Below are 23,147 nucleotides of genomic sequence, written 5' to 3'. Positions count from 1 at the left end.
CTTTCTCAATATATTAAAAAAATGTCAAAAATCATGAAAATTTACACAAAAATCCAAGCATGTCATCAACAGTATGCAAAATCACTATTCCTTCTTATTTGCAGTGAAATGTGTGTGTATCAAATCCTCAGGGACAGCACTGGCTGTGGATATTGCTCTCTGAAACATCAATAAAGGAATGGTAATTCCTTCCCCTATTGGGAATTATCTTATTATGGCAAACACAGGTTGGAGAACAAATGCTGAAAGTAACAATAAGGGAAATATTCCAAATCTCATAGCTAGGGGAAAAGAAGCCTCAGTAAATTATTTCTGAGCCAACAAGAAATTATTCTATTTTAGGTTTAACACTCATCATTGTAGGGAAAAAAAAAAAAATTAAACTACATGATCTGAGAAATATTCATTTAAAATTAACCTGAAGGGTAAACAAAAATTAAGACTTTCTCTTCCAAATGTCAATTACTGATTAGCTTTTTAATTCAGGTGTATTGAACAAGAGCTAAAATTATGAGAAATTTTAATTCCAAGCACTCCAGAAAGGAGAGCAGCTGGCCTACTTCATCTAACACTTTCAGCAAGTGCTGGAACAAAGGAAAAAAGGAAAAAAAGGGAGAGGGGAAAAGAAGTCAAAGATCTGGTTGGTGAAAAATATTTCCTTGGGGATCAATGATATGAAACTGAAATAATAACTGCAGCATGTCATGCTGAAGCAGGCCCATACAGAATAAATATTCCCAGCTAAATAAAAAATTCCCAGCTACATAAAAAATAGGACAAGAACACAGAAAGAACTGGAATTTGCAGCTGTAATGTGCACATACATTAATGGCACATCTCTCTCTCCTGTATAAAATTTGGTCTCTTTGGGTTTTGTAATCTTTCCACATTTTTGGGGTTTGATAGTGGCACTGAAAGATCCTGGGAAGGGCTGGGGGCAGGGTGTGAGCTCTAAACAGCTCCTGTAAAGGAATCTTACCCAAAAACTGAAGCATTCTAGAGATACAAGAGTAGGAGAGAAACAGCAAGATTTCCTTCCAAATGTGCTCCAAGGCAAGTGGAAAATGTCATCACATCTCTAAATTCTCAAAATGAGGAAGCTTTAATTAGAAATATTTTCAGGCAAGTGAGAATGGAGGCCACAGCTCGACAAAGCGCCTGGCACGTACGTGCTGGCAGAAATTGTCTCCACTCCAAACCCAAATTTGCCTCCAAAGGAAAATGAAGCACCTCTACAAATCCAAGGTGAGGTCACAAATGCCCTCTGGAAGTGATAGGAAAACTCTACTCTCCTCATTTACTCCTCTCTCCAAGAATCAGAGACTCATCATATGTTTTTTAATGCTCACAAAAGATAATGCAAAAATCTTCAGAACTGTGGGACAAAAAAGATCCATTCCACTTCTCACTGCACATATTCAACACTGGCATTTTCCAGCCCTCTTGGACAAGCAGATCCCTTCAGTTGCAATATTTCTCCTACATCTACCTTATCATCAAGCCTGAAATTCATGACTTCAGTAAATAATTCATTTCAAGACACACGCCACTCCATGGATCATTGTTGAAGAACACTGCTCTATGTCACAAATACCAAAAAACATTGGCACAAGGGATTGTGTTTTGAACCCTGAGGATTATTATTATATCTCAGTTCCTTGAAAATTAACTTTTCCACACAGTTAAGAGATGAATAATTAATAAAAATACAGAATTATATAGTAAGTGTATAATTAATTGTCTGGCCAACTCTCCCGACACAGAATATAATTTTTCAGGGCAGGCTTCTTTTTAATTATAGTATAAATATAGTGCTGTGCAAAGGGAAAACTTTAAGTTTACCTAATAATGACAATTTCTGGACTTGCTGCTAACTGCAGGAAATGAAATCTACAGTTAAAGTTCTCTAAAAATGTCAATTCAGTGCTAAACAGTAATTTGCAAAAATGAACATATTGCATAAATCCCTGGTGACCCTTATCCTTTGAATTCTGTGGGCTCTCCAGGCTTCCTCATCTAAAGATGGAGATAAAATTAAAAAGAAAGGCATGAAGAAAGTCACTGAATACCAAATTTGGGGCTTTTGGGCCAGTAGGGCCATGGTTGCTGTTGCATGTAGGAAAGACACACACTACCAAAGTCAAAATTCCAGACAAACACTTCTCATTAAACTCATCCAAGTTATTTTAAACTAATTAATCTACCTAGTCATTCATATCCTGCCTTACAGGCTATGCCAAAGTTAACTACTTAGTCCTCAGCATATCAAGCTAGGGAACCAAAAGGAGAAATCCACTATTTCTGTGTTTCCCAAGGTTTTGAGGCATTCAAAAGAATTACAAAATCACTGTCTGTGCTGAAAGCCTGTGTTGTGACATAACACTACCTATTGGTTACTCTTACTTGAGACACAGCAAGAGATAACACAAACAAGAAGCAGAAAAAGGAAGGCAGAAGCAATATTTAGAAATACAAAAGTCAGGAGCTCTAATTGTCCTCCCTCCTGTGCCAGTGCAGATCAGGAGTACTGTCATTCACAGGGTTTCAACAAAATTTCATTCGGCGTGGAAGAAAAGAGAATTCAAATGAGTGACTGGAAAATGCCTGAGTGAGCTAACCATGAGCTCCTGCCCTGTAAATTGAGCAGCACCCACCCCTCTGCAGCCTAACAAGAACCTGTGGGCATTTAAGCCCCTTACAGAATGGGGAAGTCAAGGTGGAAATGCCATTAATGTGCAGTAAACCTGTCATTCTGTTCCTGGTCCTCTGAATCCTTCTGAGGATAGCCAGACCTGCACCTGAAATCATCCTGTGAAATGGCAACAATACAGAAGACTCCTGTTTCTAAGTGTCCATACAAGCAAAAGAATATCTGTTCAAAACATTCGAAAAATACTTCAAATTATTTCTTAATCACATGATTTTTATATTTTCTCTTATTGCTAGTATTTTCATGAAAGCAATTCTTTCAAGATTCACTTTAAGGACAACGGAATCTCTACATCAAAGAATTCACAAAATTTTTCCCAGAGACTTTTTTGCTATGTGCATATTAAGAACTGACAGATACATATAACCAGTCTATATCATAAGGAACAAGAAATACAATGAACTTCTTATAATTGATCCAGAATTATTCAAAAGTTACTGACTCTGCTTTTAGGATTTTAGTCATAGCTCTTTACCATTAGCAAGCAGATACTTAAGTACCCAGTCTGTTTAATTCCTAAAATTAAACTTGTCCATATCATATTATTTTCTCCAAAACTTCTGCAATTTAAAATGAACTCAGAGAAATTATTACAAAGTTCCTGAATTTTACCAAAAATAAGGACATAAAAAGAGACTTTATAGTCCTGAGAAGAATGCAGTCAGTCATGTTGCTTTGCATTATTATTATCTATAGGTTAATCTTGAATCCCCCACATAGAGCAGTGCATTCCAAACCATCTCCATTCGCAGGGCTGACAGTACCAACTTTGTGTCCAGCATCTGAACACCAAGAGCAACATTTTCCAGTTGGGTTTTTGTCACATTATCTCCCTTAAGATTGAAGTCACACAGCTAAAATTTCACAAGATTCTTTAAAAATTACCCACATCTTCAATGACCTTTGCTGCAATAAAGGGCAATAAGGATGTAAACTATACCAAAAAGTCATAGGACTCTGACTCACATGTGAAACTTCTGTTGAGGCACAGATCCTCTTAATTTAATGCTGAGCTCTTCACCCCAGTTTTTTATCAGTTTGGGCCACTGGTGGAGTTACACTACCTTTCCTTGGTCTTACTGTACTGTTTTTGCTCACACCATGAGGATAATTCCCTGGTCTCAGAATAGCAAGTTAATATCAAACCCCAGTAACACAGATATCACCAGCAGAAAATATTTCAGGTCACTATTTTGATGCAGAACTGGTTACTTCACTGCTATGCAAAAAACTATTAACAGAAAGCATTGTTCCTGTTATATATATATGATATGTATCCATACATTAAAACCAAATTACATGGTAAGATACTACAGAAATTAGTATCATGAGCAATTAGTTCATCAGTGGCCCAAGAAGTAGAAGACAGCACCCTGGATAAAGGAGCAGAGGAAGAAACTTCTGCCTGCTACTGATGAAATTCGAGCAGATTTCCCCTTGGCTCAGATGCTGATGACATGGCCTGGGCAGGTGCAGCTTTGCTGGGAGCACAATCAATCAACAAAGACCCAAACAACTGAGAAGAACAACAATTTCTGCTTAGAGCAGCTAAGGGAGCAACAAGCACCCTGAAAATCAGCATCACAGTCAGGCACAGCTATGGCAGCTGGAAAGGTTTCTATTCAACAACATCCTCTTCCCCCAGTTATTTTTAATGTTGGCAACCCCTAGGTATTACACCTCACTGGCCATGACTTGCAGCAGTGCTGCTGTCCTCTGAGACTTCCCATTTTTCACTGTTATTCTAAGTTTGCACAGAGATATTTCACCTGTCACACAGCCCTTGCTGAATCCGTTTCCCACAGGGAGTTGTACTGAAAGGCTTTGAAATTAAAATCCTTGCCATGTCATTTAAGACACATTGAATAAAAGTACCATCTCTTTTCATCCCATGCTCCAACCTACATTCCAGGCAGAATTGCCAGCTATGAAAATCCTTCAGGAGTGTGTGTGTGTGTGGCTTTTACCCTGCCACCAGTCATCCACAGCCCATGCCTTGCCAGATACATCCTTCAAACTGCTGGTAGTACTTGACTGCCTAGATGAGTGAGAACAGTCACAGGAGGAAGATTATCCATCCATATGTATAGGTCTGATTCCGTATCTTTTCCTACTGTGACTGCATTTAAAACCGTTAAAAATGAGGAAGTACAATATCATAAAAATCATAAAAATCATAAAATGCAAATAATAAAAGATTTTCACAATCCAAATATGAGACATTTCTCCCCTTGTCAGAAATAGAGCCCTCTCTAGTAGATGGAACTTGTAATGATGAAAGAGTAAGATATAGATGAAACAACTTTTACATTTCTGTTCCTACTGACAGAATTCTTAGAGCATTTGCCCACAATGAATTAGACTCAGACTTTCAAGTTAACCTGATACACACTACCAAAAATCCACCAAAATGAGTGTTTTAATTATGGTTGTAACCTCCCTTTTCCCTTCCCCTTCACTGAGTCAGGACTATATATTTCATTTTCTCACTGAACAGGAGTCAAGCTGTAGCCAGTTTGCACTGTTTGGCTACAGACAAGTTAAGCAGCTGTTCCTCAGCTGACCATCACTGCAGGGTCTCCCCTCACCCTCACCTGCCTCCTCTTCACATGCCCCATGCTCACCCCCCAACCCAGTTCTGTCAAAATGTTTTGGTTGGGTTTAGGAACTGACTCCTGAAAGTGTTTAAGCTAACCCAGATCATTTTGACAGAACCAGGCTGGTGAACTCCACGTGCTATAACGCTGGCAAAGCTGAGGAGGCAGTAAATTATGAAGACTGGAAAAGAGGGCAAGCAAAATGCAAAGAGAACCTGAATCACCTGCAGTCAAACAATGCACCTGGCTTCAATTCAGTAATGTGCTCACTCATGGGCTGTGTTACCCATGTTCACCCAGATTTCCATAAACTACTGAAGACAAGCTTCTGGAATTGCCCAGCTCCTTGCACGTTTCCATGAGAACACAGGACCCAGCAGGTCATCTGCACTGCTAGCAGTGGGTAACAGATGGAATTCCATTTTGGCTTTTTGATTTTCCAGCTCTGCCTCCATCTCCTGGTTGAAAGGAAGGAGTTTTGGTTTCTGTGTGGTGCTGTGTTGAGAATGGCCCTCAGCAGGGTGAATCCTCGAGGTGAAAGGCTGAGCACACAACCAGACCAAACTTCACAAAGGCTGAAAACAAAGCTCTGAGTCAGGCTGTGCAAACAACAACTGCACTGAAGCCTCATTTTATTTGAGCACATTAGGAAGAGTCTTGTGGGAGTGGAACCACTGCCAAATGGTTTTCCCAGTGAGCAGCTTGTTAAGATGAGTAGAAGTTAACAGCCAGTACTGAAAGGAAGCAAGCAGGACAGGCCAGAGCAGAGCTGAGAGACAGGCCACTGGGGAGAGCTGCTCCACAGGCCAGGTAGGGTCTGCTTTCACAGCCAAAAGAAAGCAGAGAGCAGGAGAAAAGCCCTTTGTGGTGCTCCACGGTGAGTCAGTCTAAAAGCCAGCTCTTTCACCCAGCATGCTGCCCTCACCTGCTTTATCCCTGCACATACATGGCTCTGGAGTTGGAGGCAAGAGCTGGAAGACATTAAAATATAATCCAAAAATATATTTTTTCCACACTGAAAATAAAATAGTGAAGCCATTGGAGTAGTAAACTGTGGAAACACTCTTCTCATAAAATTCTAGTACATTCATTAAGCCCAGAGAGGCCTCCTCTCTGCAAGTGAACTCTCACAGTCCTCTGAGAAGCTTTAAGTGGTTATGCTGAGAGAGATTTGGGGTCAAACCTATAATAATCTATAATTAAACTCCAGAAGTTGACTAGACTCCATCACATAAATAAAAAATACTGCTGGAAGAGTAGGGCCAGTAGGTGAGCCAGGCAGGAAAGGCACCCGCTAGAGCTCCACAGAGCTCAGTGGGGCTGTTAGAAGGAGACACTGGCAATTCTCAGTCCCACTGGCAGGGCAGGGAATAAAGAACATTTGAAAGAACAGAAATCACCTTACCACTTCTGGAAGCACCCTCTTTGCAAGATCATGGATGGCTTTGATCACAATACATATTGATGACAGCAGGAATATGACACCCAAGATAACACAAGCCCTGGAGGAAAAAAATAGAAAAAAATACAAAGAAATGTTAAGAACATATTTGAAGTTGCCAACTCTTCCAGGGTAACAGAGGGTGACCGAATATTAATAATAAAAAAAGTCTTCAGGAGCTAAAGATAGAGGCTTAAATTAAAGAACAGAATGAAACATCCAGTTCCTCTCCCATTCTTAAAACCTGGATTATGTATGAGAAGACAGGGCACAGCAGATGATGTTCCATTCTCTGATGTTTCAGAGAGAATGACCTGCCACTTCTGCTCCTGATGATTTATCACAGAGCCCTCCAGAGAAGGATTGTTTCTCTGTGTTTGTTTGTTTTGCTAGGATCTCCCATTAGAAATAATGAAGGGAACTTCATTCTCTTTACCAAGCCAGCAGAGATATTTGGTAAATGTGGTCAGTAGCATAACAGAACCTGGAACAGCTGTTTCCTCCCCTTTCCTCCCCAGTCAGGCATGAGATGACTCAGGAACTGGTCCACAAAAGCTGGCTGACTTGCCTAAGGTACTTGCTGAGCCAGTGACTGCTTGACATAAGATACATGAACTTCCTGCAAGGATATGCTGACATTCCATCTGACAGCCATTCTGAAAGACAAGCTCTTCTATCCCAAGCCCCCAACAGGCTTAAACCAACACAGCCCCAAATCTGTGAGCTTGAAACTGTGGATGATCACCCTTCCTGTGGCAATTCCTACCACTGGATGCCCACTGAATGCATCTTCCCTTTCCCTCAGCACATCTTTTATTCCCTGCACACTTCTGAGGAAGACAGGCAAACATTCCCTGGGGAATGCCCTGACCACTGGCTCGATTTTGTTCCCACAAAAATCAGAGAGTTTGGGGTTATCTCTGTGGACTTGCCAACCACCCAAATATTTTGCAAATTTGCCAGCAGATACACAACAGCTTCAGCAACTTTGATCTGTTTCTTTTATTCTCCAGCTCAGTTTTACTGTGGCAAAAGAATTCCCATCCACCTACTTACCCAGAAATAGCTGAAGTAGATAGAAGAAAAGGAAGATGATACCAACAGTGACAAGAGTATTAATAGCAGACAGAAATGCAGTCTGGGGTTTGAATAAGCATTCAGTACTCATATTTAGCAAACCTAGCTTCTCCTTTATATGCTGGCTTTTGGAATCCACAGCCATGCAAAATTCATGAGTGTAGTACTTCAAGCAAAAAAAAATACATGGTTTTGCCTTCTTGAGTGTATTGATTTATCTGCAAAACCGCTAAGACACAACACTGCACTGTGTCTTCTTTTAATCTCATTTGCTAGAAAGAAATAATTTCTAACTAGACTGCAAACCATGCAAAACTCAATCACAAATGTCAAAAATAACAAACCTCCTAAAATTAATCTGAAAAACTGTAGTACTTAATGAACAAGTTAATTGCAATTTGGTTGCAATTGGTTGTTGTAAGCATGCTCTGCTTTCACTGTCCTAGACCACAAAAATGTTAACACAAGCCAGCTCGCTCCCATCTGCTAACAATCACTGCTGTGTAACTAAAGAGTGTTTCCAACTGCACACCAAGGGTGTTAGTGCCAAGGTGCTTGGCAAATGCAATCTCATTAATAACATGCAATTAAATTAGGTGAGCAAACTGCTATTTCTAAACAGGTTTAAATCAACTCAGAAGCACCCATAAAAACTAATGAAAGAGGACTGATGCAGAAGTGAGGGTGGACTGATAACAGAGAGAATTTAAAGACAGCTCTGATAGCTTTGTCCTAACGCTTGACTCACATCTCCAGCACCTCTTGAAGATCATGTCCTTATTCTACACCCATTTCTACCTGAGTTAGTGTCAAAGGTTCCCACTGAACCCACTAAATAGTTATAGTTGTAATTGATCTGTAAAGCAAAAGGATTGCTACAGGTTTGACAGGCAACAGAAAAGCTCTAATGAAGAATGCATAAATCTGGAATCTTCCCCAGTCTCATGTAATATATTGCTTTTAAAAAGAAGGAGGAAGAGAGAAAATTTTGTCAAAACATTTTAAAACATGGAAAAGCTTTATTTGGTTTTCAGAAACAATAAGCTTTCTGGAATCTTTCAGAATAGTTTGAAGAATAGAAAACTAATTCACAAAGGACAAGGTGAGGGCATCTCTCTGATATTCAGGCAGCAACCAACTTCTAACTCAACTACAGCTCAAACTTTCAAAGGTTGGTTTTTTTTCTTAAAGCAATTGCATTTGGAATCCAAGAGTAATAAAAACTACAAGAGAATTAAATATTACAGATTTCACAGTGAAACCATCAAGCCTTCTTTAGTTTGCTGTAGGTGTTGGTAGCTGTTCATGATCTGCCCAAGACTTCTTGATGGGTTTTTGAGGCAGTATTTATATGTGAAAATACAGAAGACAACATGAAGTGTAAATTCATTGTATGGAAATTACCTCATCAGTTCTGTCAAATTTTTTGTATCATTTTGTCACAGATGAAACACTCTGTTGAATTGGTTGTATGGCAGCTTCAGGCATCGAGAGTGAAATAATTTAGACACCCAAAACTATCAAAGACTTTATACAGCTTTGGAACTTTTGTCCCTGCTAGATCACTTCTGGAATCAGACCCCTGTATAAATCTTAAAAACAAAAGATTGATTCTGACAATTGAATCTTGACAATTTTCCAAAGATGTTTTCTTGAAAGCAGTATTACAACCCACATACAACCTATTTATATTTATACAGCCCTATAAATGCCCATTTTGTACTACAGCAGCCCTGGATATTTCACACCCATCAGAAGCAGATCAGTGTAACTGCATTACTGCACATACAGCTGCCACCTCACCTCTTCCATCACATATTCCCTGTGTGGAGCTCTAATAGACACAATTCCTCATTTTGATGACAAATTCTGGCAACTCATAAGAAAACCAGAAAAGGAAATCAATCACTGTAAGTACCTGGTATTCTTTTCCTTAATCAAAACTTTGTTGCTTTGCATAAGTCAATAGCTTTTAAGCAGGTAGCTATGAAAAGTACTGAGATTCGGGGGCTTCCATCTCCACAAACTCAATTTTCAAGCTGCTATTAGTAAGTTAGCACTTTTCCCCCTCATTTTATGATAAAATTAATTTCCTAAGGAAAGTAACTCCAATGATCCAATTCATTTGCATTCAGCAGATGCAGCAGAACAGCCTCCTAATTCGTGGAGTTAGCCTTAATTCTATCTTAAAGTTTGCAAGTCTTTGTTATAATTCCCTACAGTGATAAGACTAAAATTCTGTGATGTTGCCAACACAGAATTGGAGATTAATCTCACTCAGATTTCTATGGTGATTAATCTTCAACATAATGAAGCAATTTTACCTTTAGCATGGTCTTGCCACACTAAACGCCCTTTCCATGAGTTGACCCCTTTCAGATAAAGAGGCTGCTCCTCCAGGTGAGCAGCAATAAGATTGAGGTAAGACTGCAGGTTTAGATTCTCAGCTACTTGTTTGGCTACATTTCATAAAAAATAAATAGATAATAGCAATGAAATTACAAATATATGCTGAGTAACGAGCTCTGCTATAAACTACCTCAAAAGTGATCAGGGAAAAGCTACACAAGGGTGACAGAAAATTGAGTTTTTCTCATATCAACTGACTGACACGAAACAGCCAAGGCAAAAATATCCTCTTCTTAATTATCATCCCATTCTCTCCCTGGCAAATCTTTACAGCAGCACAGTACCAATGACAGTTTGCAATGAAGGCCTTGGTAATTCCTCCTCTCAAGTCAATCTGCTCTCATGCAGCAAAGGTGGGACAACAGAATTAAGGATTCAGAAAAAATTAGCGATGCATATGAACACAATCTGCAAAAATGTGTCAGCTTTCTGCTAGCAGCTCACAGAGAGTTGTTTTGGGGCAGTAGGGAGGGAAAAGGGTGTCATGCACTTGATGGTTTGTCTATTACAGCCTGGAAACTTTTACCACTATGCTTCCAGTTCATTAAACTAATGCCTGAAACATGATGACACCATGTGGAATAAAACAAGTTTGTCAGGAGCAGTCTAATTACTTTCAATTCTGTTCTATTCTTCCACCTGTTTCATTCATTGAAAGTAACCCAGCAGCAGTAACCCAGATTAGCTGACCTGTTTTGATTATATACATTATTTTGGGGGGAATTTGGGGGCATTTATTGCTTTTGCCAAAGCAAAGAGGCTCACACGACAGCAGAAGAGTCTGTGATGGAAGGAACCTCCAAATGTCATCTGGTCCAACCTGTCACAGCAAAGGGGAGCCTAGATGAGATTCTCAGCACCCTGTCCAACTGCATCTTGGAAACTTCCCACAATGAGAACTCTGCCACATCCCTGGGGAGGTTGTTCCAGAGATTGATTGTTCTCACTGAAAAACTTCCTTTCAGATATCAAGATTGCTTGCCTTACTCACAGAAAACATTTTGATCATTTCAGCTGAGCTACAGGGGTAAACATAAAAAGAACTGAAAAAAAATCATTGTATAAAGCACTAGGATTTGTATTCATATTCTTGAGATAGAAACTCTATTCTCACATTTGCAAAGCTGCCATCTAAACAAGCTTCTGTTCCTCATCCAATTCTCTGGCAGCCACAGTGCTGTAAACAAAAGACAATACTTCTAATTTCTACATGTATTCTGGTTACTCTACAAGAGCTGGTTTACTCTATTTTAATTCTGCCTTTCCTTGATTGTTAAGAATCTTACCACGTTATATTTTCCTAAGAGAAATGAGATTTCCACCATGGAATAATAGTGGAACAGTTTCTCAGAGAGGCTGTGGAGCCTCCATCCTTGGAAGTTCTGGAAACCTAACTGGATGAAGTTTTGAGTGCCTTATTCTGATCTCACAGATCACTCTGCTCTGAGCAAGAGCTTGTGCCAGAGACCTCCTGAGGCCCTTCCAAGCTGCAGTATCCTGTGAACCTATTAATTTTTAGTCACAAAATCTTTAACTCTGCAGGCTCTGTCAAGATCATTCAGTACTAATGACTCCTAATAACCCACAGAAAAGGAAATGTTAAAATCTCTGCAGGCTGTTTTCACCACTGAAGTGGTAAAAAATATTACTTTGCAAGGAACTCTGACTTCACATTAAAATGAGCTGCAGGCCAACAAGAGCAACATGAGCTCTAAGCCCAGAAATAACGTGAGCTTCTTCAGCAAAGCTGAGAAAATCAGTTTTATGATGGATACAGACTTTAATCTCTGAGAAAACCCACCAATAAAACCTCTAGAGTTTAAGGAAGAAAAAAATTATTAAAGTAATTATTCTAATAAAAACTGTAAAAGTGCTAAATCCTGTTTCCCTATGACTAGAAGGGATTTTAGTGTTAGTGGCTGACAGAGTACATATCATGTAGGGAATCATTCAGGGGAAGTCACATGGTGTAACACAGAAGGCAATTGTCCAGGAGGTTTTTGCTGTCAGAAGTTAGGAAAATATTTTTGAGCATCAAGTATTCATTCACTTTCTAATTCTGTGTCTATACTTTTTTCTCAATTGTCTTCCACGTCTAACCACATCAGAGGAACCCTTTACTATCTCTTTGCCTTGATGGTACTCTTGTTTTTCATTCTTCCTTCCCCAAACCAAACACACATTCTGTGACTGCTCCTTCATTAATAATCTGGAACTTGCAATAACCTGCCCCACATTTCTTCTGGAGGAGAGGCTGTCAGCCTGTTTAAACACTGGAACTATGGCAGCTCTCACAGCCTACTTATAGTAGCAAAGTGTAAAATGCCAGTTACACCCAGCCCAGGAATTCTCAAGTGCAGTCAAAACTGAGTGTTGGATTCTAAAGGATAAGGATTTGGAGGAAAAGGTTCAAATATGGTCACCCAAAATTATTTTCTGGTGGCAATCAGTAGGATCTGCTTGATGGAGATGATGAGAAGCAGGGTAGGGAAAATCTGCTGTCACACAAGTGAGGAATAGGGGCAATTGAGCAAGGGCCACTCCTGCCATGAAAAAAGGGTGTGAAAAGAAGCAGAGGGGAGCCCCAAGCAGCTGAGCTGAGGATGTCTGCCAGCACAGCAACAGCACCCCTGCACACAGCCCAGGCACAGCAGGGGCAGGTGACAGCAGCAGCTCTATTGTGGGGACTGCACCTCTGTGGCAACAAGGGCCTTTCCAGTGTACCACACACTGTGCCACAGCTCTGCTGCTGCTTCCCTTAAACACAGAAATCCAAATTACAGTGCAGCTGTTCACTAACATTTGCTGCTGTTCTGCAACGTGGCAGTCACGTTTTTCATGAGGGTGACATCCAGAACTCCAACAACTGCAACATCTGCCTCTTAAACTCATTAAAGGACTTTTTCCAAAAAGAACTAGCTACTGTGACATATTATGGTAATACACAGGCAAAAGATGCAACATCAGCCTCAGTCTTGAGATTCCTGTCATGCTCTGCTGCTAACCTAAAGCTTCCTTGGGTCCAATTAGGCAGTTATATTAGCTACTGGTGTAGCTTCTCTGTTATCAGGTGTAGCTCCTGAAGAGGTTTTGGACACCAAACTGTACAGAATCACAGCTGTTCAGGGTATTTACACCTGCCCGGTGCTCAGTGAGGAGAGAATGGAGTCAATTTAAGACTCTCTTTAAAAGGAACAAAGTGGGCTTGCTGTTCATCACACATGTTCCATAATCCACCCCCAACTGCCAGGATCCAGAGCAGCATCATTACAGCTACTCTGTTTTTCTCACCATACAAAAAAAAACATAAGCTCAAACGAGATTACACAATAAAAAGAATACAAGTAATAGTCCAAATGACCATGGAAAATCCATTTTTCAATTGTTGTGTTAGAAAAGTGTGCTGTGATATCACATGGTCTAACTTCTTAAAAGACATGGAGGGGAAATGCTGTTTATGTCTGAGACTCAGATCAGCTCTGCTAGGGAGCCATTTCATGCTGGAAGTGTTACAGGCCTTCTAAAACTTTTATTATCCCTTAGGATTTCAACTAGTTGCTGCAGAACAGGGTATTTACACACTTTAACATCATGCAGCTGAACTGGGGCAACATTTCCACAAATAATTTGATACTCCAGGTATGGAATATCTACCAGAAAAAGCTAACAGACATTTCTACAACTGGGGGGAGTTCAAAAACTCTCAGGACTTATTTCATAGTTTCTAGGTCTGCACAGACTCTGCAGCTGCACTTGGAGTGCACCTGCCTTACAACCACCCTCCTGGCTCCTGCACTGCTCCTCCCTTGCAGCAGATGATCAGAGACTGCCATTCCCCTGAACCTGGAAATTAAACCCTTTTGAGAACTTCTGTAATATTCATTTTGATGGTGATCATCAAATTCCAGCACAGGAAACATCATATCCCTGATTTTATATACATAGGCCTATGTGTAAATACTAGGCAAAACACACAAATCCTGCTTAATCAACTACCAGTCAAGCAAAAGGAAAGGCTTTCATAGGTTTTGGATCTAGATCTAGTAAAATCATTGCCAAGTCTACAGATGCCACAGTTTTTGAAACAGATTTTAGAATATATAAATATATACATTTTCTATTTCATATTTAATATAACTTATATGTGCAATGATTTTTTGGGTGTGTTTGCACAAGGCATAAATGCATTTCTGTCTGGGTAAGAGCAAAGTTTGTGATCGATTTACTTTTCTTTGAATATGAGATAATGAATTTATGGAGAAATTATGATGTTTATTAAATCAGCCTAATGAAGCACCTCTTATATCTAGCGCTGTACCTGGATGTAGAATTGTGGCCAAATATTTCAGAAGAAAAAAATGATTTAGAAATTTTAAGTGTGGTAAAGAAGAAACTATATTTCTCCTCCTACAAAGCAGATATCCAAGCACAGGTGAGCATTCCCTTTGAAAACTCTTTATTGTGCCTCATTCTGTGGGAGAGACATAAAAATGTGTGAGGCCAAACCCCTGGTAGCTGAGAACCACACATGAGCTGCAGAGGTGGGTTCTGAGTTGTTTGCTGGTTGCAGCTCCATGCATTTGACATTTTTCCAGATCACTTAGGTATTCCATTCACTCACCACAAAAGAGCTTTGCCTCCAGCCACAGAGGTTTGCCCTGAACTGTGGGTAGGTGTGGATTTTGCCATCTGTGCTTCGAGTCTCTTTCATGTGTATGGTATAGATAAAATTATCCACAGTTTTTTTCAATGTGACTGATATGTTGGGTCTGAACCCAGAGGATTATTTTCATTCAACACTACCTAAATAGACAGTGCTCATTTAGCTGGGTTAACCAATACAGCAGAGCCAACTCTCACATGAAAATTTAAATACAATAGAAATACTGAAAAATTGGGTGGTTTTATTTAATTCTGTGAACCAAGAGAGAATATGCCCTGGAACCATATAGATCAATATGCTTTCTTTTAGAGTCAGAGGAAGAGAGAAGAGCCAGACCTAACTTCGCAGTATGACAGCCGTAAAAGGTGGCTTCTAATTCTTTCAAGCTTTGAGTGCAAAAGTAGGATACATCACAATCCCCATATTCCACATATGCCTAATTGTAATGCACATGTATTCAGTATAACTTCTGCAAGACTCCCCATGACCAGATACCAGGGCAAATATTCCCAAGTGGTGTCATCTGAACATGAGCAGGAGAGAAAAAAGGGCTCCAATTACTTTGGAAGGAGAGGTTCTCCCTGTCTTAGGGTCTCATCACATTTTCTCATGTGATTTCTCACATAATTTCTGATGAGGAGCAATCAAATATCTTTCTTAGCTATTTGGCTGAAGCTAAATAAGAAATTCTTGGATTAAGCTCTTACAGTTGTGTTCTTCTCAATGTCAAAACAGGTGAGAACACCAGTTCTTCCTCCCCATAATTCGGGAACCTATTAGGAAGCAAATCCCCAGAACAAGCATTCTTCAGGGAGCAAATGGGCTCAGCATCCTGAAAGTACCAAATCCACAGCCACAGCTGAGGTGTGGAGATGAAAGTTAAGCTACAGGCACATAGCAAAGCATTTAGGTAATGTCTAATTGCAAAATGACTCTTCCCTTCTGGTAAAAAGCTTTCTCAGAAGCAGGTGGAGGTATGACAGATATCTGCACCCATGTCTACCACACTGCAGATTTTAATTCCTGTAATTTTAATACTACTGCTCATGTTTCAGATGACAGCTCCACTAATAGAAAAAAAGAAAGGACATATCTGCATTCATTATGTATTATGTCATGGCAACACAGAGCACCACAAGTGTGTTTAAAATGGTTAGTCCATGATATAACTTTATTTTCTTATTAGGTAATAGCCAGAGTCTCAAATACGTAATCAAAAAACCCAAGCAAACAAACAAACAAAACCACAACACCAAAACAGTGAAAGAAACATAAGAAATGTGTGTTTTCTGCTCTTGCCATAATCCAGAATGTTCATAATGAGTCAGGATTCCTATTTACTCTGGCACTGGGTTAAGAAAGATGTTGACAGACTGGTTCCTGGGAAACACAGAATTTAACTTGATACCATCAACAAAATAATATAGAGCAAACACCAGCTGCAACTGTCAAGAATCACTGTTTTAAATATGCTGTACAGAGTTGGGTTTTGCAATAAAAAACCCAGTAGCCAAAAATCCCAGAATCACTGGATCTCACAGGCCTAGGCAGATACTGGGTCCTCGTACTGCATTGTACAGAAAAGCAGGATCTTTCCAACCAACTGTACTGAAAGAGTTCTGATTTTTAAAGCTTTCCCACAAGGCTGTGTACATGTAGTTTGTTGTTCTATTTTTCCAATCCTTCCTTTTTTGGTGGTATTTCTCACTTTCTCCTCAGACACAGTTCCTGCACTCCAGCCAAGTCCTGCATTCCTGAATTTAACAGAAGCTAAAAGCTGCCCCTGGCTGTACAGCCAGTGACTAGTTCAACATCTCATGAGACATTTTTCCAGTCTTCTATTAAGAAATTTCTTCTACAGCTTTTTACTGAGTTTATTTAAGCACTGAAAAGCCACTGTTGTCAAATCAGTGTCAATTAAGTTCTTCCTTCAACAGATTTGTATTTGCTTCAGCAACCCAATAAGCTACCAAGTTGCTAAGGGTTTACAAAAGGGCAGAATATTCAAGGCATTTGTAAAATGGTTATGGAGAGCAGCCAGGAGAACTACTGACATTTCTTTGCACATCTTAAATACCTCAGTCAATTTCAGATGCAGATTTTCATCTTTAGTGGAGATTTCAAATTATTTCTCCAGTTATTTCATCACTTTTTTTCTTTCTTTAATTCCTTGATCATTGCTTTTTGATGATTTGTTCAGCACCTTTACATTTCCTGCATGTTAATTTACAACCTAGCAGATCACACTGAGTAGATCAAGTACTCATGAACTATGCATGTACTCTGACTCTCTTCCCAGATATCTGTAGTCCTTCCAGACTCTTGCATTGCCTCAAGACCTACAATTCTTTCAAGGACTCTTCTAAAAAACATCAAATATTCATCCCACTCCCACATACTCTTTCATTAATGAGCCAGCTGGGCAGAGTCAAGCAGTGTCTCAATCTTGCAGTGGTTTAATTCCTGATCTTGGTAAATGTTTTTAGCCTTGGCTTTTATTTCATGTGGGCACCAATGACACATCCAGGAGCAGTCTGAGCAGCAGCAGGAAGGGAGACAGAGCTCTAGAAGAGGCAGTAAAGGACTCTGGAGCAAAAGGAGTTTTCTCATCAATCCTCCCAGTGAAAGCAGACATTTGAGATGGCTGAATTTGGAGAATCAACAAATGGTTACAGGGCTGGTGCCACTGCCAGGGGTTCAGCCTCTTCTGAGCTGTGTGTTGTGGTTGACACCCCGGAGGGAAGAGATGAACCAAAGGGATGAAGTCTGAAAAAGAACCTTCTCATCTCACCCCAGAAAACAAGAGAAATCAAATGATCTAATAAAAATGAAACACATTAAACGGAGTTAAGCTCAGCAGGACACATTTGCATGATGGTTTCAGCACTCCAATTGCCCCGGAGTCAAATGGAAATGCATTGGTTCCTCTCAGCAGAACTTGGCACAGCCAGCACTTCTGTACCCTTGGGAGTGCCAGCCCATCAATGCTGCAGCTCCAACTGCCATATGGCTACAGCCTAAGCAAGACTACGCATTTCTTTCACATCTTAGCATTTTATTCTCAGTATTTAATTCATAGCACATCATGAGTCAGGCTGTATTCTCTGTGCCTTTTCCTGGGGGTGTGTTTTTCTGTCTATCTTTGTGCTCTCTCTCAATGACGTCCAAGAGCTAGGACTGACTCTAACGCTGCCTTTCCATCAGAGCCTTTACACTGATTTTAACAGATTTTGGATCAATCTCTTGCTGTCAAGTTTATGAAAGAGGAAGTTTTATAAATTTGCAAAACACAATTAATTGGCAATTCCACTTGGCTTTTGCCAAGGAGACAAGGATTTTTTTCAGATCTGTTAGGATGCACAGACAAGTGCAATATTTAAATCAACAAAAGACAGATCTGTAAATAAAGAACGAAACTGAAGCTACTCTGGCACACCTTATTCTGGTGAACAGACCCCTGCACTAAAACAGAATATGGCCAAGCACACAAAACCAGGAATAATACACGGTACAACCTCAGGAGTCTGAGGGAGGAGGCCCACAGAAAACAGGGATGGTGACAGACCAGGTGGAGTTAGAGGCAGATATGATGCAAAGATTATTCATAAGCTGAGCAAGCAGCCAGCAGGCATCATTGCAATATTCTCCCAGTGTCAAGGAGGAAAAATAATTACGTGCAGTGTTGCAAGCTAGAGATTGATTAAACACAACAGGAAATTAGAAATGTGGCTCCCTCAAAAATCTGACACAGTAAGGTTTGCCTTAAGCACTACAACCATCTCACCATCACTTTGCTGTCAGTACTGTGGGGGTTCTCCCATCAGCTCTGGAAACAGGGATAACCAGGCTGATATCCAGTGATTCATATTCCCAGCATATGGGAACATTCTTTCACTTGATACTGAACTCAGAGTGAAACCCTAACTGCCTTCAACTAATGGGCATGGCAAGTAATTCACTGACTTAATTCAGCCTTATTAAAGCAGAAGGATTATATGAAAGCAAACTAAAAATGAGCATAAAAAACTAGGAAAATATGTTTACTACTTTGCCTGTTCACTCTACTGGCTTGCCATAGGGATATGATGAGTCTTCTTTTGTATCAGAATTTATTCTCTTATTTAAATATTTTACAAGGTTCACTTGAAAAGCCCAACAGAAGATTTAAAAAATATGTTAATTGAATGTTGACAGGAATCTCTCTGGACACCCACAAAGGCAAGACACTAAGAAAATGTCTGTTAAAATCTCCAAATCTGTGCTGGAAGACTAATTTTAATCACATTTTTCTGAATTTATTTTTATGAATCAATGCCACATCAGTCCTTTATGGCCTTTTATTCCAAACTGTTCTGTATGGAGCCCTGCCAGAAAGGAACTCACAGCCCTGGCAAGCTGTTGCATGAGCCCGAGTTAAGGCATGTAAAAATACTGCTTACTTTTCCTTAGTTTTTAGAAGAAGATTGCAAAGATGTGATTGAGACCCTCCAGTGTGGCTTTTTCATGTTGGTTTTCTGTGGGGTTTTTTTTGGTTTTTTTTTATCCCACCAGTTATGCAACGTTTAGTTTCATCAAGCTGCCCTTTATTAAAGGGACATCCTTAGAGGTGTTTCAGCACAGAACCTACCTTATTCCCCTTTATTGTAAAATTTCAGTCCATTCCAGGGGACAGTTGAACTTTTTTCCAGCCAGATGGAATGCTGCCAGCAATGGCAGTCCAGAGAAAACACCAAAACAGGCAAATGTCCCGCAATTCTCTACCTAGATGCCCAAAATTTGAGTAGGAATTTTAAATCTTTCTAAAGCACTAGTTGGAAAAATTCTTGATTCAATCTCCACCTGATCTTCTCAGCTACCATATGAATCACCCATAGAAATGCTGCACAATGATGCAGAACACAATTCCCACTGTGATCAATACTGCACTGCATATGTAAAGACTTTTTTTCCCCCCCATGGGACATATAAATCAAACTTTTAATATGGAAAAAATCTGCTTGCAAAGTAAGCATAAAGAAGACATGCATCACTGCTATACTCTTACTTAAAAAAATATTTAAATGATTCATATTCAAACTTCTTGAGAGAAATACAAATATAATACGAGCATCAATTTCAGAAAACATACTCCTGTAAGAATAATCCAGTAAGATGCAAAATGAAAGATTTACAAATCTATTACAGATTGCAAACACAGTTCACTCGATACAGGGGCTGCAAGGGAAACCAAATTGCAATGACCTAACCATTGCTATGATGGCTAAAAAGAAACTGAAAATCACAACCACAGGAGGTTTTCCTAGGGAGAGATGGCGCGTCTGGGAGCGAGGAGTAAGATGACAGAAGGAAAGAATACTTGCTGACAGGACAAAATGCTTTTGTCAAAGCTCTGGAATGTGTAGCCTCCCAGCTTGACACCAAAAGCTCTGCAGGCCCCTGGCACAGGCAGAAGAACTGAAGTGTACTCACATGTATTCCCTGTGTGCAGAGTGCACCGCGGCCGCGTTGCTGTAACGCCACAACACTATCGCTGATGACAAAACATCCAGGGTGGCATCAAACTGCAACAGAGACACAGTCAATTGTCCTGTGGGCCATTCAATGTGCCCTGCACTAAGAGCAAAGCATCTACCATCCTGCTGCACAGGCACAAAGCAGCTTCAAATAAATCACTTTAATGAAAGCACAGTTTACGTTTATTGAATTGATGGTCATGTTTTTGCCATGTATTATTGCACAGTGATACACTTCAGAGCTCAGAAAGTCAATCAAAGGAATAAAAAATTTGAATTTTTAATCTATCACCTGTGAAGAAGCTAAGAAAAAACGAAACATCACAGTCTGCCACTGTAGCACTCCAAGAGTAAAAAGACTAATACAATCTTAATGCAAAGACTGTAAAGAAATAAGTGTAGAAAAATGCCTGCAGTCTCTAATTTCCTGCAAGAGCTTTTGTTTCCAACCAAGAAAATATTAACTTTTTCTCCAAAATTCCACCCAAATTTCATCCTATATGAATTTATTATTCTGTATCATCAGCAAAATCGCCATGTTTGTATTCCCAATTAATGCAGATGTGGTGTCAGGAGCACTGAAAACTAGGCTTGTCCCACTGTAAGAACTTTCACTCCCATGTCAAACTTCCTACAGAGTCAATCTGACCTTCAAAATTGAAAGCTAAAGATAAATTATTTGATATGAGTCATTGCTTGTCGTTAGGAATTTTTTGCTCTGCCACTAATCTGGAAAGTCATGGCAAGGACTGGAGAGGAAAGCTGCCATCCCAAAGTCAAGAGCAGTCTTACCATCAGCTTCAATGGGAACAGCTCAGAAGGGAACTTCAGAATTTGGTTCAAGTTCAACAGCAAAACTGATTTGTAGTTGAGAGATTTTGTATAAGAAAACCATATCTGTTGGATAACATCTATCAACAATAAGGTATAAACATGGGGTTTAACTCCAGGATAGGACTTAATAGGCAGAAACTGAAAAAGTATAATTAGGGTATCTTTGCCACCTTTTCCAATACTTGACTTCAACAATATGTTTTCTAATCCATTATTGACTTTGCACATCTTTCCATGAACTTACCATAAGAAAAAATGCAGTATTTCATGTTCAGAAAAAGCCCTTGGAAAAGAAAAAAAAGAGTAGATAATACTTCAATTGTATCTCTACTTACAGCAAATCCAAAGGACGATGCACTGTATCTCATTACGGAGACAGCTGAAAGAAAGAAAATATTATTTAGATTCACTTTAAACTTTCTTTGCATTTTTTTTTCTGTTGTTCAAGAGCTACAAAATCAGTTTTAACACATGGATTTACTTTCACCCAACTCCCACTAGAACAACCTGACCCAACACTTTTAAAATGTCTACAAAAAGACCTTGTGCCACAGGAAATGATCAGAACACTGAAGAAATTTCTTCCAAAACTGCAGCGGGGGAGACTGAGCAGCATTCAGAAAGTCTGCTCATGAAACAAGCTGTGTTTTAGATGCAGATTTTAACAGAAACATTTTGAAACCACAATATCAAACTCCCAGAAAACTTAACACATCTCAGAGTGCTCCTTGCTCCAGCCAGGAGTTTCAGGCCACCTGAACTGGATGACAGAAAACCACACAGGCCCATTGAGACTTCTTGAGTGCCATTTTTTTGGCAAAAAGCCCAAGGGTAACTCACACAGCCCCAAGAAATCCTTCAGATCCCACTGCTGCAGTGGCTTCCAACACAAAAACATCAGGAGGAAAAGTTTGCACCAGTCCTGGTTTTGACCACCTAGTACCTTCTAAAAAATAACCAAGAGTGAAAATGTGCTAATACCTAGGAAAAAAACACAATTTGAAAAATTTTACTCTTCACATCCTAATTTCATCACCTCGGTTTCCAATTCTAGGAAGGCCTGTGCCAGAACAAATACTTAACAGCCCAGAGGAATAGCAGGGAAGAAGCAGGCAGCAGAGGGAGAGGAGTCTCCTGGAGATGGGACTCACCAAATGCAGCTCTCAGGGTCACAGCAAGCCCAGCCAAGCTCTCAGGCACTGAGCACTCCATCCTTCTTGCTGTGTTTTGTGAAGGGTCACCTGAACCCCTGCTCCCTGAATAAACTCACAGAACTCCAGCTCCAGTATTAAGAGGGCTTGAAATAAAGCCTAAAAGGATTGATTTGCCTTCTCTTCTATGAACAGATATCAGCTAACTTAATAAGAACATATTTTTGTAGAAAATAAAACAAATAAAGCAAAAAAAACAGACTCATCAATGACTTTGTCAATCTCAGGCTGACAAATATCTAATTCTCAGTGTTCATTAGAGCAGCTTGGCAGAACAGAGACACTATGATTTGACTGTTCTTTTCAGTAACAGCAAGCTGCAGTTCTGTGGCACTTATCTGGATAAACAGAAATTAAATTCATGGGAAAAAAAAACAAACCCTTTTTGTAATGTATCTAAGACCTAGATGTGGTCACAAGCAAGCCAGATGTCACAAATATTTAGGCTTTATCATTACATTTGGCCAAAACAAAGAAAAGTCAGCAAGGTTCCTCTCCAGACTCCAATTTTCTCAAAGTTGAAGAGTACTGAAACAGTGTAGATTTACATCTCCCTCTCATTTTAAAACCATAATCTCCCACACTTCATTCCCTAGGTAAAAAAAGAAGCTGTATTTCTTGGTCAGACTTGCCAGTGATCTGCAAATTTCAACACTTCACTGCATAATAATATATTGCCTATCAAATTTTCA

At 39.7% G+C, this 23,147-nt stretch overlaps 1 protein-coding gene across 2 annotated transcripts in view; it reads right to left on the bottom strand.

Annotated features, from left to right (window-relative positions):
- TMEM163 (transmembrane protein 163) overlaps positions 1-23,147 on the bottom strand; it is an 87,771-nt gene that overhangs the window by 13,070 nt on the left and 51,554 nt on the right. For both annotated transcript variants that reach the window (XM_038143094.1, XM_038143093.1), the window contains 3 exons: positions 21,580-21,623; positions 20,367-20,458; positions 6,713-6,809 (listed from right to left, as the gene is read on the bottom strand). In XM_038143094.1, coding sequence (XP_037999022.1) covers positions 6,713-6,809; positions 20,367-20,458; positions 21,580-21,623 — 233 coding nt within the window. The remainder of the gene's footprint in view (positions 1-6,712; positions 6,810-20,366; positions 20,459-21,579; positions 21,624-23,147) is intronic.

Source organism: Motacilla alba, chromosome 7, assembly GCF_015832195.1.
Source record: "Motacilla alba alba isolate MOTALB_02 chromosome 7, Motacilla_alba_V1.0_pri, whole genome shotgun sequence".
Lineage (NCBI taxonomy): Eukaryota > Metazoa > Chordata > Aves > Passeriformes > Motacillidae > Motacilla > Motacilla alba.
The sequence above is the reverse complement of the archived record's forward strand: the minus strand, read 5'-3'. Positions and strand labels throughout refer to the sequence as shown.